Raw genomic sequence first — 15,241 nt, 5'->3', positions numbered from 1 at the left:
TTCTTGATTTGGACCCAGAGTCCTGGTGTTGGCTGCAGACCCCGCCCTGTGCACCACATTCTGCTGCGATCCATGCGAGGGGCCAGAAGACAGCAGGGAAGCTTTGAGTCTCCTTCTCGGTGATGCCAAGGCCCTCATTCTCAACTCTGAGATTAACTGCTGGATCCTAAGCATTTAAAATAGTACATGCTATTAAATGTTGAAAAAATAAAAATGTGTAATATTAATTGTTAAGGCCACAAGCTTTTAATAACGTAAACAACATTATTATCTATTAACACTGTTGACAATAAAGGCAAAATCTAAGAAGCCTTTGAGATATATAGTTTTTTTTTTTCCAACTAAAACGGCATTTTTAAAACTGGTAAAATGCACATATTATAGAAGTTTCCATCTTAACAGTTTTCAGGTAGCAGGAAGTACATTCACAGTGCTCTGCAGCCATCATACCAGCATGTCCCAGAACCTGTCACCCTCGTGAAGTGAAGCTCTATCCCCTGAACCGGGGCTCCCTGGGCCCTGACAGCCACCCTCTACCTTCTGTCTGTGAATTGGTCTGGTTGGGGACAGAATGTGGTCCACTGGAGAAGGGAATGGCAAACCACTTCAGTATTCTTGGCTTGAGAACCCCATGAACAGTATGAAAAGGCAAAATGATAGGATACTGAAAGAGAAACTCCCCTGGTCAGTAGGTGTCCAATATGCTACTGGAGATCAGTGGAGAAATAACTCCAGAAAGAATGAAGGGATGGAACCAAAGCAAAAAGAATACCCAGCTGTGGATGTGACTGGTGATAGAAGCAAGGTCCGATGCTGTAAAGAGCAATACTGCATAGGAACCTGGAATGTCAGGTCCATGAATCAAGGCAAATTGGAAGTGGTCAAACAAGAGATGGCAAGAGTGAATGTTGACGTTCTAGGAATCAACGAACTGAAATGGACTAGAATGGGTGAATTTAACTCAGATGACCATTATATCTACTACTGTGGGCAGGAATCTCTCAGAAGAAATGGAGTAGCCATCATGGTCAACAAAAGAGTCCGAAATGCAGTACTTGGATGCAATCTCAAAAACGACAGAATGATCTCTGTTCATTTGCAAGGCAAACCATTCAATATCACAGTAATCCAAGTCTATGCCCCAACCAGGAATGCTGAAGAAGCTGAAGTTGAACAGTTCTATGAAGACCTACAAGACCTTTTAGAACTAACACCCCAAAAAGATGTCTTTTTCATTATAGGGGACTGGAATGCAAAAGTAGGAAGTCAAGAAACACCTGGAGTAACAGGCAAATTTGGCCTTGGAATACGGAATGAAGCAGGGCAAAGACTAATAGAGTTTTGCCAAGAATATGCACTGGTCACATCAAACACCCTCTTCCAACAACACAAGAGAAGACTCTATACATGGACATCACCAGATGGTCAACACTGAAATCAGATTGATTATATTCTTTGCAGCCAAAGATGGAGAAGCTCTATACAGTCAGCAAAAACAAGACCCGGAGCTGACTGTGGCTCAGACCATGAACTCCTTATTGCCAAATTCAGACTGAAATTGAAGAAAGTAGGGAAAACCACTAGACCATTCAGGTATGACCTAAATCAAATCCCTTATGATTATACAGTGGAAGTGAGAAATAGATTTAAGGGCCTAGATCTGATAGATAGAGTGCCTGATGAACTATGGAATGAGGTTCGTGACATTGTACAGGAGACAGGGATCAAGACCATCCCCATGGAAAAGAAATGCAAAAAAGCAAAATGGCTGTCTGGGGAGGCCTTACAAATAGCGGTGAAAAGAAGAGAAGCGAAAAGCAAAGGAGAAAAGGAAAGATATAAACATCTGAATGCAGAGTTCCAAAGAATAGCAAGAAGAGATAAGAAAGCCTTCTTCAGCGATCAATGCAAAGAAATAGAGGAAAACAACAGAATGGGAAAGACTAAAGATCTCTTCGAGAAAATCAGAGATACCAAAGGAACATTTCATGCAAAGATGGGCTCGATAAAGGACAGAAATGGTATGGACCTAACAGAAGCAGAAAATATTAAGAAGAGATGGCAAGAATACACAGAAGAACTGTACAAAAAGATCTTCACGACCCGGATAATCATGATGGTGTGATCACTGACCTAGAGCCAGACATCCTGGAATGTGAAGTCAAGTGGGCCTTAGAAAGCATCACTACGAACAAAGCTAGTGGAGGTGATAGAATTCCAGTTGAGCTATTCCAAATCCTGAAAGATGATGCTGTGAAAGTGCTGCACTCAATATGCCAGCAAATTTGGAAAACTCAGCAGTGGCCACAGGACTGGAAAAGGTCAGTTTTCATTCCAATCCCAAAGAAAGGCAATGCCAAAGAATGCTCAAACTACCACACAATTGCACTCATCTCACACGCTAGTAAAGTAATGCTGAAAATTCTCCAAGCCAGGCCTCAGCAATATGTGAACCATGAACTTCCTGATGTTCAAGCTGGTTTTGGAAAAGGCAGAGGAACCAGAGATCAAATTGCCAACCTCTGCTGGATCGTGGAAAAAGCAAGAGAGTTCCAGAAAAACATCTATTTCTGCTTTATTGACTATGCCAAAGCCTTTGACTGTGTGGATCACAATAAACTGTGGAAAAGTCTGAAAGAGATGGGAATACCAGACCACCTGATCTGCCTCTTGAGAAATTTGTATGCAGGTCAGGAAGCAACAGTTAGAACTGGACATGGAACAACAGACTGGTTCCAAATAGGAAAAGGAGTACGTCAAGGCTGTATATTGTCCCCCTGTTTATTTAACTTATATGCAGAGTACATCATGAGAAACGCTGGACTGGAAGAAACAGAAGCTGGAATCAAGATTGCCAGGAGATATATCAATAACCTCAGATATGCAGATGACACCACCCTTATGGCAGAAAATGAAGAGGAACTCAAAAGCCTCTTGATGAAAGTGAAATAGGAGAGTGAAAAAGTTGGCTTAAAACTCAACATTCAGAAAATGAAGATCATGGCATCTGGTTCCATCACTTCATGGGAAATAGATGGGGAAACAGTGGACACAGTGTCAGACTTTATTTTTTGGGGCTCCAAAATCACTGCAGATGGTGACTGCAGCCATGAAATTAAAAGACGCTTAGTCCTTGGAAGGAAAGTTATGACCAACCTAGATAGCATATTCAAAAGCAGAGACATTACTTTGCCAAAAAAGGTTCGTCTAGTCAAGGCTATGGTTTTTCCTGTGGTCATGTATGGTTGTGAGAGTTGGACTGTGAAGAAGGCTGAGCACCGAAGAATTGATGCTTTTGAACTGTGATATTGGAGAAGGCTCTTGAGAGTCCCTTGGACTGCAAGGAGATCCAACCAGTCCATTCTGAAGGAGATCAGCCCTGGGATTTCTTAGCAAGGAATGATGCTTAAGCTGAAACTCCAGTACTTTGGCCACCTCATGAGAAGAGTTGACTAATTGGAAAAGACTCTGATGCTGGGAGGGATTGGGAGCAAGAGGAGAAGGGGACGACAGAGGATGAGATGGCTGGATGGCATCACCGACTCGATGGACGTGAGTCTCAGTGAACTCCGGGAGTTGGTGATGGACAGGGAGGCCTGGCGTGCTGCGATTCATGGGGTCGCAAAGAGTCGGACAGGACTGAGTGACTGATCTGATCTGATCTGGGTATCTCATACGAATAGAATCACACACTATTTGTCTTTTTGTGTCTGACTATATTCTTTATTTTAGATAATATTGGTAATTTTTCTTGTTCTGTGAGTAAAATGTATCTGTTTTTGAAAAATACAGGAAACACTTAAACCAAAGGAAGAAAATAAATGTCACCTTTAAGTTCTACTCAGATAACCACTAAAAACATTTTTTTTTACTCTTTCAGAGAGAGACGTTATAATTTGTTGTCTGCTTTTCACTTAGCAAGGTATCATGAATATCTTTCCATGTCCATAAATAGTTTCTGTGTAAACATTTCAAAAGCTGTGTCATATTTCATTGTGTAGATGCATCATAATTTTGTGTATTTTTTTATTGAAGTGTAGTTCATTTACATGGTTTCAGATGGATAGCAAAGTGATTCAGTTACACATACACGCATTTTCAGTTTCTTTTCCATTATCAGTTATTACAATTTATTGCATATATTTTCCTATCCTATACAGTAGGTTCTTATTGTTTATCTATTATATATATAGTGGTGTGTATCTGTTAATCCCAAAGCCCTAATATATCCCAGCCCCACTGCCTTTCCAGTCTGGTAACCATCAGTTTGTTGCTTACATCTGTGAGTCTATTTCTGTTCTGTAAATAAGTTCATTTGTATCATTTTATTAAGATTCTACATATAAGTGATATCATATGATATTTGTCTTTCTGTTTCTCACTTCCTTCACTTAGTATAATTTCTGGATCCATCCATGTTGCTGCAAATGGTATTATTTCACTCTTTTTTGTGGCTGAGTAGTATTCCATTGTCAGAGAAGGCAATGGCACCCCACTCCAGTACTCTCGCCTGGAAAATCCCATGGACGGAGGAGCCTGGAAGGCTACAGTCCATGGGGTCACGAAGAATTGGACACGACTGAGCGACTTCACTTTCACTTTCATGCATTGGAGAAGGAAATGGCAACCCACTCCAGTGTTCTTGCCTGGAGAATCCCAGGGACAGGGGAGCCTGGTGGGCTGCTGTCTATGGGGTCGCACAGAGTCGGACACGACTGAAGCAGCTTAGCAGCAGCAGCAGCAGTGTTGCATTGTATATATGTACCACGTTTTCTTTATCCACTCCTCTGTCGATGGACATTTAGGTCGCTTCCATGTCCTGGCTATTGTGAATAGTGCTGCTATGAGAGTTGGGGTGCATGTGTCTTTTTGAATTCGAGTTTTCTCTAGACATATCAAATGCATGATAATTTAGTGAACAGTTTCTTTCCTGAGCTTACACATTCCAGGTTGCAAGGTCTGTCTGTCTGTGTGTGTGCCCCTGACTTCATCACGTATTCTGAATGTTGGCTTCTTGGTGTTCAGCCTGCATCTGACCGGCTCACTGATCAGCATCTCTTCTTTTTTCAGGATGGCTGAGCTTTTTAGTTTGATTGACACCATGTGGCCTCCACGGGCAGCTCTGAAAGCAACAGGCCCTGGCACAGCCTTCGAGGTAAGCCTGGCATTGAGGCACTGCCCTGACAGAACAGTGCACCTCCTGAGAAACCCTGTGAGGTTAGCCTGGCATTGAGGCACCGCCCCCCCCACCCACACACACACACACACACACACACAGTGCACACCCCCTGAGAAGCCTGGATCCAGTGAGTGTGAGCCAGGACAGAGGTCACACTGCTGCCTCACTTGTAGGCTGGAGTCTGGCTACCTTCTCCACCATGTCACATGCGTGCTTCCGGAGGTTCCTTTATGGTGACCTCTCTCCACCCCCATTGTCATGGGCCACTGCACGCTGAGGGTCTCAGCCTTGCACCCAACAAGAAGCACGTGGTTTCCCTGCCTCCTTCCAGTCAGTAGTAGAACCACCACTCAGTACCAGTTAGAGCAGAGACTCAGTGCACGGAATCTGTGGGCATTGGTCCAACCGCTAGCTCAGCTCAGCTCGAGGTCTGCCTCTCCTTCTTCCTCACGCCGTGTATGATAGCTAGTTGCCCACAGGTAGCAAAATTAAGGAAGAGTATCTGTCCTTTTTGCTCTGAACCCTGTCCAGCAGGCTGGCAGCTACTGCTTCAGGCCTTGGCTCCCCAGGCTGAGAGCTGGCCCCTTGCTTGTGTGGTTCTGACTCCTGGCACAGGCGGACACAGTAGCTCTGTCCAGAGCTGGAGCAGCGGCCCAGTCAGAAATGCCATTTCTAGATGCCTCACAGGGAAGAACTTTGTGAATGGAGTCTTTAGTAAATCTGGAGATTGAATTTCTAGAATGACATCTTGAATTGGTGATAAATTCAGGAGCACAGAAACTCTCATGCTGGGTCCAGAGAGAAACAACCCCATCTGTAAAGAACCTTGCAGAGAGTCAGTCTGCATCTGTGAGCAGAGATGGCTCTGTTGAAGAGTCAATTTATTTTAATAGTGCATTTGAGTCTTTTGGCAGTGCATTCATGTTCTACTTTTGTCTTCATTTTAAACAGGAGAAAACTCATTTGCCTCCTCCTAGCTTCTGTTACATCCTCAGCGCTCATCCAGACGTGGGGCAGATTGATGTAATTGAAGACGACCCTGTTGCGGAACTTTACCAGCCACCGACTCCCCGCTTCTTAAAAGAAATTCTGCAGGTGGTGCCTTTCTGTGTGCCAGGCCTCTGTTGCTTTGCTGTGTGTGGGCTTGGGGAGACTTATGCACTGTTTTCAATCCATTCCAGACGGACGGCCTCTGTACCCATTGCAGCTTCTGTGCCAGAGTGATTTACCGGAGACCACAGGTGATCCATCTCTCTTTCTCTTCACATGTCGTACAGCTTACCAAAGGATAATCTCCCTCAGAAATGGGTGGAGTCCCCAAACAGAAAAGCATTGTTGAATGCCAGTTATGCGCGATCCGCACTGACATGGTGGTAAGTGCACGGCTTGTGCAGGTGGGGCTGCGGCCTCTCATGAAGTCCTGGGTGTGAAGCCAGCAGAGTGTGCTCTCAGGACGTGAGCAGCAGCCTCGTGGCTGTCACTCACTGGCTCCTGCCCACAGCCCTGCAGCTGGGCCAGAGGTGGAGGGGCAAGGAGTGTTCAGATGCGCTGCCACCTTCAGCTGGTCTGTGGAAATCCTTGCCCTTCCTGAGAAACTGATCATTTGCTAAGATGAACTCCTCCGTCCAGTGCAAGGCCATGTGCGGGACCTTGGGGTCCTGTCCCTTCTGTCTCCTTCAGATGGAACGTTTCTTCATCTTTCTTTTCTTTTATGACCTTGTCACTTTTGAAGAAGAGGTTGATGACTTAACAGAATGCCCCTCCATTTAGATTTGCCTGATCACAAAGAGATTTGTGATCTATGCCACATAAAAATGCTGTGTTCATACCAGGAGCACACAGTTGAGCTGTCCCAGTGCTGTGATATGATACCAGTTGATTAAGTTGATTAAGATTTCCCTACTCTAAAGTTAACTAATAAATATTCCATACTTATTGCTTAATAACTGTGTAACAAATGTTTTGTAGGAAGATAGCTTAAGACTATTTTAATATCCTGTTTCTTATCAATTCATTATAACATCTATATGAATCTTGCTTGAATTATTACTCTGATAGTGGCTAAATGATAATTTTCTAATTCCAGCATTTTTCTACATTTATTAGTTGGCATTGGCTATACTTAGGAACTTTTATTTCCATGATTTATTTATGCATTCAGTCATTTATCTCAGCTTGAACTAGTAGATTGAATTTTTATTCAATGGGTTGTTATCCGTAACTGTCACTTATTCCAATGCTTACATCTCCCCAGATTCAGGACAGCTCCCGTGTCCTTTGGACGTGTCCCCATCACTCCTCAAGGGCTCCCTTACTTTCTGCAATAATAAGATGCTTCAGACTCATCTTGTGTTTCCTCTGCTCTGAAGTCAGCTGTCTGCTAAGGAGCCCTGGTTGATTTTAGTGAAGAATGGCATTTAGAAGCCAAGATCTGGGTCCTTGGTGGGCTCATTGCTGCTGGGCCATCTCAGCAGATGGAACAAGGGAGTATGTGTGTGTCCTCATGCACATGTACCTACCACTCCACATCTGTTCTTTCTTTACACCTGTCTCTACCTAAAACTCATCATCTTATACCAGTACTTCCAACTCGAGGCCATAACCATGGAACTGACTCTAGATTTCCTCACTTCTGTATTAATTACTCCCTCATCCAGCTCTGAGAAACCTGGCTCTCACTTTCCTCAGTATAAACTTCTCTAATTTCTTATATGTAATCAACCTCCCAACCATGTGAACCACCTCTTCCACTCAGCTCACAGCTCCTGACCTCGCCAGTCACCTTCTTTGCCCAGTCATGTCCACCAGCCATGTGGGATTGTCAGCCTGACCACACCATCCATCCCAGCAACACCCAGACCCTCATGCCAACCAGCTTCTTATAGCCCGGCCCTGCTGATCCCAGGGGAATTTCCAGTCAGATCCTTGTCCCCATGTGCATCTACTGAGTCCTAATGGCAGAAGACTGTGATGTAGTTGTGTCCTAGCCACCTCCCGAAGGCCCTGTGTCCATGACCGTCACACTGGAGTGTAGGATTCACCACGTGCATCCGTGGGGCCAGGGGTGTGAGCATTTCATTCATAACACTTCCTCATCCTTGGGACACTTACAGCTCGCAGGAGAGAAGAGTGTGTATGCTTCGTGGAAGCCACTGTGATGACTCACATCCTCACCCTGTGGACGTGGGATTGGGAGGAAATGCGTGGCTTCTTCCTCTTTGGTCAGAGGATTTGGAGAGAGGAGCCAGGGAGGGGCAGGCCTCCCCCCAGCCATGGAGCCCTTAGAACAGCGACAGGGCTGGAGCTTACTGGGCTTGGCCATGTCTGGGGTGCTGATGACCACATATGCAAAGGCCGTTGCATCTGTGGAAATACTTATTGAAAGGATATCAGAAATATTAGTGTTAATAATAATCATCTAAGATTATTGCCTTTAAAAATAATTTTGGATTTAAGAAGAGCTACCTGGTTAATAGCCTTGACCGTGACTTTGAATTCTAGGCAAACAGTTTGTTTCTGGAGCCAAGGGAGATGTGGCTGGTGGTGACCGACATTACTCTGCAGACGCTGGACGAGGACTCAAGCCTCCCCAGAACCGTGCCTGTGCGTGTGGCTGCCTCATGCCTGCTGGACCAGGAGGTCCGGGATGCTCTCTGCAAGGCCACCTCCCAGAGCTTCCTCTTCCGGGATGCTCTCCGAGACCAGGGTACGCCTTCCTCTTACTGAAAGCGCTGGTCTGTCCCCTGGCCCAGAGTTCCCTGCAGACCAGGCCCCTGTGACAGCTGCCTAGACAGAATAGAGCCCCGCCTGTGGTGCTGGCATGCAGGGGTGATGCTGGGGTCACTGGGAGGATCTGTTGGGGTCACGCTTTATGGGTACAGAAGTAACAAAGCTGCTGTCTAGAGCACCACTTTGTAAAACAAACAGAGAGCTCAAGCATTTATGTCCATCCTTCGATGTCCACCCTCTGCAGCACCAAGTCTCTGTCTAGAGAAAGGTGGTGTTCGCATGTGACCTACATACATGTTCTTACCAGGTAAACCCTGTAAAACATGTACCTTGTGCCATGTCAGGCTGTGTAAATACTGGTTGATGTGCAGCAAATCCACATTTTGCTTTCTGGAACTTTCTCTAAGTGTTTTCCAACCCCGGTAGTCTGCATCCGAGCTGGCTAGAGTCTGCAGATGTGGAGCCTGTAGGTATGGAGACCTGACTCTGTGCTTATACCCGTCAGCACTCTTTCCAGGAACCACAGTAGGACCTTGCCTGGACAGCGTATTTTCAGTGTTGAAGCTGTGTGACACGAAGTTGGTCTTTCTGCATCAAATGTGAACCCGTGTTTGTGTGTGTTTACAGCTCTGGCTCCCTTTCTGCACAGGCTGTGTCCCTGGACACACAGGGGCCCCACGCCAGTGCCCCTGGCCACCCCTTCTGCCCCTAATTGCCAGGAGGCTGGCAAAGGATGCGTCTCTCCTGGCAGGAGAACTTGCTAGTTTCAAACCTAGAACTGCAGTAATCCAAAGCATCTCTGTTGGCAGGTCAGATTGTCTGTGTTGGCCGAACTGTCCTCCTGCCTCTGAAACCTCGTGAGGGTGTGACCGTGGGTGCCTGGGAGCTGACAGGCCCCCTGCGTCTGGATGAGCTGGGCCCTGGCACTCGGGTCAACTCCATTTGCAGCATCCAAGGTATGTATCAATCTTGATGGAAGAGAGATTTGTATTTTCTTAAATACCCCACTCACTTTGTGTTCGTTATTTATTCAGTGAGTGTTTGTTGAGTACCTGACATATGGTACGTGAGGAACAAAAGGAAAAGACTCCGGCCTTTCAGACACAAGCAGAGCCAGGTTGGCAGCCTCTGGGGCTCCGAGTGCCTATCCCGGGCCCTCCCTGTGGGCACAGACAGGAGCCCTGAGCCGAGGGGGAGGGGAGGGTGAGCCCGACAGATGAGGTGGTGGGGCGGGGGGCGAGCAGGACCTGCCCAGCCTGCTGATGGGGCAGGGTGGGTGAGCTCCGGAGTGGGAGGAGGTGGCAGAGGTGTGTGTGGCGGGGGTGGCAGTCGGGGGTGGGGGGATTCAGGACGGAGGTGGATGTGAGGGAGGGTTCAGTCAGGAGACTGGATACGCAGGGGAACAGTGATCTGGGACAGCACCGTGCTAGTCAGCTTCCAGAAGACGTACAGAGACGTACAGAAGATGTACAGAGATTCCGCACGTACGTTGCAGGCCTGTGTCCTCCACCCCAGGGCCACTCGACCCCCAAACCCCGTGTGCTTTTTATGAATGGCAAAGGCTGTGACCCCACTGCTGCTTGAGCCCAAGTCCCCTGTGTGATTGTGAGGCTGAGCACGTGTCCGTTGTGTTTTCCTTCAGTGCATTCCCTTTACCCTAGTGTTCCCACCGAGATGTAGCTCCTCAGGCTCGTGGACTTGAAGAAGGCAGGCTCCAGCCGTCAGCTGGGTCTATTCTTGCCCCCACTCTCTCATCTCTGCTCCAAGGATGGCAGGACTGACCTCAGAGACTCCTCAGGTTGAGGAATACATGGGCTGACAGGGAAGCCGAAGTTCTGTGCTCCGACTGCCACAGGCGGGCGGCTGGCTGGGGGCTCGGGGGCTGGAGCCAGTGACAGCAGGGATGGGGCCAAGACTGCCACCCCTGCCCAGGCAGAGCTGGTGCAGGCCTTTCAGGAAGGTGGGAGGGCACGTGGGAAACCCAGGACAGCTGCACAAGCTCCATGTGCTGGAGCAGAGGGGCCAAGGTGGCCAGCTGGCCCTGTCCTGTTCTGCTGTCCCAGCTGTGCTAACGGAGTGGAACAGTCAGGTTTTTGTCTTGATGAAGCCTTGTTTTCAGCACCACGGGTCGACTCTGGAGTAAAATGGGGGCTGGCTGTTGGCTGTTGGGAGGAGCACAGGGGAGGTTGGCTGAGAGTCTGGAGGATGGGCGGGCCGGTGGACAGGCGTGAAGGCCGGACTCTGCAGAGCCGCACAGCCTGTCTGCGGCCTGTGCTCTCTAGGCTCCCATCCCCTCGGGTCTCCCAGGGTAGGTCATCCAGGCTCAGAGCCAGTGGAAGGAGGAAGAAGTGACTCCAGGTGACAGTTCCCACCCCCAAACCCCTCCCGCATTTTATGAGAAAATGTACCTGAAGAGCTGGCTTCCTGAGAAGGGTTTGGAGCCAGACCACTGTAACCTGCAGCCAGGGAGTAAGAAGCCTAGAGATGCAGGCCAGGAGCGTGCAGACAGTGGTGAGACAGAGACTTGCCTTTCCTAAAGAACCTCACATTTTAAAGAAATAATAATTTACAGTGAGATTTACAAAATACAAAATGTAACCATTTGAATGAGAAATTCGGTGGCAGTCCGTTTACAGTAGTGTGCAACCCCTCCTAGTTTACGTTTTGGCCTTTGTCGTCTCACTGGCTTTGAAAATAGAGTGGCAGCCTAGCTTTCAATCACAGTGTCAACGAGCAGAAATTCACCCTTTTAAAGTGTGCAACTCATTGTAGTGTATTCATACAGTTGTGCAAGCATGGCCACTAACTAGCTCCAGAGAGAAACCCTGTGTCCGTCAGCATGCACATCCCATCCCCTCCCAGCCCCTGGCTCCCGCTCCTCTGCCCTCTGCCTCATGGACACTCATGTGAATGAATCATACGCTGTGTGCTCCTTGGTTTCTGGCTGCTTGCACTCAGCAGGACATTTTCAAGGCGTTTCTCAGGCTTTGTTCCTTTCTGGGGCTGAATAGTCCATCATACGGATAGAGCCTGTTTTATTTATCCATTCATCAGTGGATGCACACTTTTTTGATCCTATAATTCATGCTGCTGTGAATTTTCATGTAAGGTCCTTGGGTGGACATCTACTTCCTGTTCTTTGGGTGTATTCGTGATGTCTGACATAGTTTTCATGTGGGCCACAATCACAAATAGCAGCAGCAGCAGAAGCCGTGCTCCCTCCTCGCGTGATGGCGGAGGCATCTGTAGGAGGCTTCTGTAGGACCCTTCAGAGGGCAGAACGTGAGGCTGAGACTGAACAACCCATGTCTGGACGTGGTGACCAAAGGGAGTGTCGGGAGGTACAGCCCAAGATGAGAGAGATCAGGTGTCCACTGTGACCTGTCTGGAGAGGGGCAGTGTTGGTGGAGGGTCTATGGCCAGAGGTGCCTGTGGAGTGACCCCGGCCCGACACAGACCTCCTCGTGCTCCTGGAGCAGAGCTGTGACATGTGACATCCCCTTGCTCCGTCCTCCCAGCACTGGGTATTCTCAGGTTGTAGATCGTCAGTCATTCTCACAGGTATGTGCTGGTGTCAGGTTGCTGATTCAGTTTGTGTTTTCCTGACAGCATGTGCTATGGAACGTCATTCCTATGTTTATTTGACATCTGTATATCTTCTGTGGTGAGGTGTCTGCGAAGGGCTTTGTCCGTTTTTATTTGGGTTATTCACTTTCTTATTGAGTTTTTTGAGTTTTTCATATATTTTGGATAGCAGTCCTGTCCTAGATAGGTATTTTGCAAATATCTTTTCCCATCTATGGCATCTCATCTCTTAACAGTGTCTTTTGTGGACTAATTTTAATTTTAATGAAGTCCAACATAGACTTCTTTTTCCCCATGAATTGTGGTTTTGATGTTGTATTTAAAAACTCATTGCTCCGTCAAAAAAAAAAGATTTTTTTCCTGTTTTCTTTAAGGAATTTTATAGTTTTGCATTTTACACTTCAGTATACAATCCATTTTGAGTTAAATTTTGTAAAAGAGGCAAGGTCTTTTTCTAGATTCCTTTTTTCCCGGGTGTTTGTCAGTTGTTGTAACACAATTGGAAACACTGTCTTTTCTCTATTGCAATGTCAGGTCAGTTGACTGTGTTCGTGTGGGTGTGATTCTGTTGCGTTGGTTTTTTCTTTCGAGGGCAGGATGCTGTCTTGCTGATGGTGGCTCTGTTGTGTTGTGTCCTCAGCTCCATTCTCCTCCAGTATTGTCCTGCCTACTCTAGGCCTTTCTGCCTCCCGTTTAAACTTGAAACTTAGCTTATGGTATCCACAAAGTGACTTGCTGTGCTTTTGATGAGAATTGTGTTGAATCTGCAGTGCACCTTAGAAAAAATGTGCATCTTAACAGTGTTCAGTCTTCCTGTATGTGAACATGGACTGTCTCTCTTATAATTTTGATCTTTGATGTATTTCAGCAGTGTTATAATTTTTCTCATATAGATCTGTATGTATTTTGCTACACTTATACCTAAGTATTTTATTTATTTTAGCTAATATAAATGTATTGTGTGTTTTTAATTTAAAATTTCACTTGTTCATTGTTAGTGTATAGGAAAGCAATTGACTTTTGTATTTTAACTTTGTATCCTACAACCTAGCTACAGTCATTTTGTAGCGCTAGATTTTTTCTTGTTGATTCTTTGAGATAGTCTATATAGGAAACTGTCACTTGTGAACAAGGACAAGTTTTTCTTCACTCCCAGTCTCTATCCATTTTATTTCTTTTTCTGGCCTTCTCACCTTAGCTGGATTCCCAGCACCAGATTGAAGAGAAGTGATGAGAGAGACCTCCTTGCCCTGTTCCTGATCTCAAGGAGAAAGCACCACCTTTCCCACCATTAGTCAGTGATGTCAGCTGTCAGGGTTTTGAGTGTTTGTTGTTTTTACAGCTAAAGATAATATCTCTTTATTCCACATATTGAAGGGAAAGAATGTACCGGTCTCTTACTTCCCCTCCAGTCAGTTCTGATTATTAAGATCGATAATGTTCCGTTCTGCAGCTGTAAAGCTTTGCCCTTTGTTGCAGATTGATCCTCATAGATGAAAAACAGTAAATGGTATTTTATTATAATGATTATATAAATATTTTTCACTGAACAGGAAACTAGTACATACTCTATTTCCTTTCTTGTATGATTCTTTTCATGGAGTTTTGTATTGAATTTTGTTTTACTTACACTGCCTGCTCTATACTCTTAATTATTTTCCAAATCCTCAAAAATGGTGACAGATCCTTGGAGCCATCCTTTTCCTATGTAATTTCTCTCCTGGAGCCTCTGTCCCTCTGAACCTTCCTTGACTGGTTGCTCTGCTGTCCTCTGTCATCTAGGCCTCCTCTGTATTAATCCTTTAAGGTCATCCTTTCCTAAATCACAGAACTTCTTTATTGGTTTATTCCAACTGTAGGCTTTTTTTTTTTTTTTTTTTTTTTTTCAATAAAAAGTAATTTTATTTTATTTTATTTTATTTCCAACTACAATTTTATTTTATTTTTAAACTTTACAAAATTGTATTAGTTTTGCCAAATATCAAAATGAATCTGCCACAGGTATACATGTGTTCCCCATCCTGAACCCTCCTCCCTCCTCCCTCCCCATACCATCCCTCTGGGTCGTCCTGTAGGCTTTTAATAAATGTTCTTTACCAAGGTGAGGAAACTTCCTCTACTCGTAGATTAATGAGAGTTTTTATCATCAGTGGGTATTGGATTTTGTCAAGTGGCTTTTCTACATCTATTGATACGATCATATGATTTTTCTTCTTTATTCTGTTGATATGATAGACTGTTGTTATTTAGTCGGTAAGTCATGTCTGATTCTTTATGACCCCATGGACTGTAGTCCACCAGGCTCCTCTGTCCATGGAATTTCCTTGTAAGAATACTGGAGTGGGTTTCCATTTCCTTCTCCAGGGGATCTTCCCCACCTAGGGATTGAACCCATGTCTCCTGCACTGGCGTATATTCTTTGGTGCTAAGCCTCCAGGGAACCCCGGTGATAAATTACAGTAGTTGATTATTTTAAGTATTGAATCAGCTTATAAACCTGGAATAAGTCCCATTTGGTCATGGTATAATCCTTTTTTATATATAGTTGGATTAGATTGCTAATATCTTGCTAAGGACATTTGCAGCTCTGTTCATGAGAGATCCTGGTCTGTGGTTGTCTTTTCAGGTAGTGTCTTTATCTGGGTTTGGAATTAGGTGCGTGCTGTTGTTAGGGGATGAGTTGAGAAGTACTCCCTCTGCTACTGTCTTCTGGAGGGAACTGCACAGGATTGGTATCATTTCTTTCTT

At 45.7% G+C, this 15,241-nt stretch overlaps 1 protein-coding gene across 2 annotated transcripts in view; it reads left to right on the top strand.

The window, feature by feature from the left end:
* The window catches only part of SPIDR (scaffold protein involved in DNA repair), a 280,562-nt gene that overhangs the window by 254,646 nt on the left and 10,675 nt on the right, over positions 1–15,241 (top strand). For both annotated transcript variants that reach the window (XM_055545940.1, XM_055545939.1), the window contains 5 exons: positions 5,071–5,155; positions 6,131–6,274; positions 6,361–6,420; positions 8,681–8,885; positions 9,718–9,864. In XM_055545940.1, coding sequence (XP_055401915.1) covers positions 5,071–5,155; positions 6,131–6,274; positions 6,361–6,420; positions 8,681–8,885; positions 9,718–9,864 — 641 coding nt within the window. The remainder of the gene's footprint in view (positions 1–5,070; positions 5,156–6,130; positions 6,275–6,360; positions 6,421–8,680; positions 8,886–9,717; positions 9,865–15,241) is intronic.

The sequence above is a fragment of the Bubalus kerabau genome, chromosome 14 (assembly GCF_029407905.1).
Source record: "Bubalus kerabau isolate K-KA32 ecotype Philippines breed swamp buffalo chromosome 14, PCC_UOA_SB_1v2, whole genome shotgun sequence".
In the NCBI taxonomy this organism is placed as follows: Eukaryota; Metazoa; Chordata; class Mammalia; order Artiodactyla; family Bovidae; genus Bubalus; species Bubalus kerabau.
This window is presented reverse-complemented; position numbering and strand designations above follow the sequence as displayed.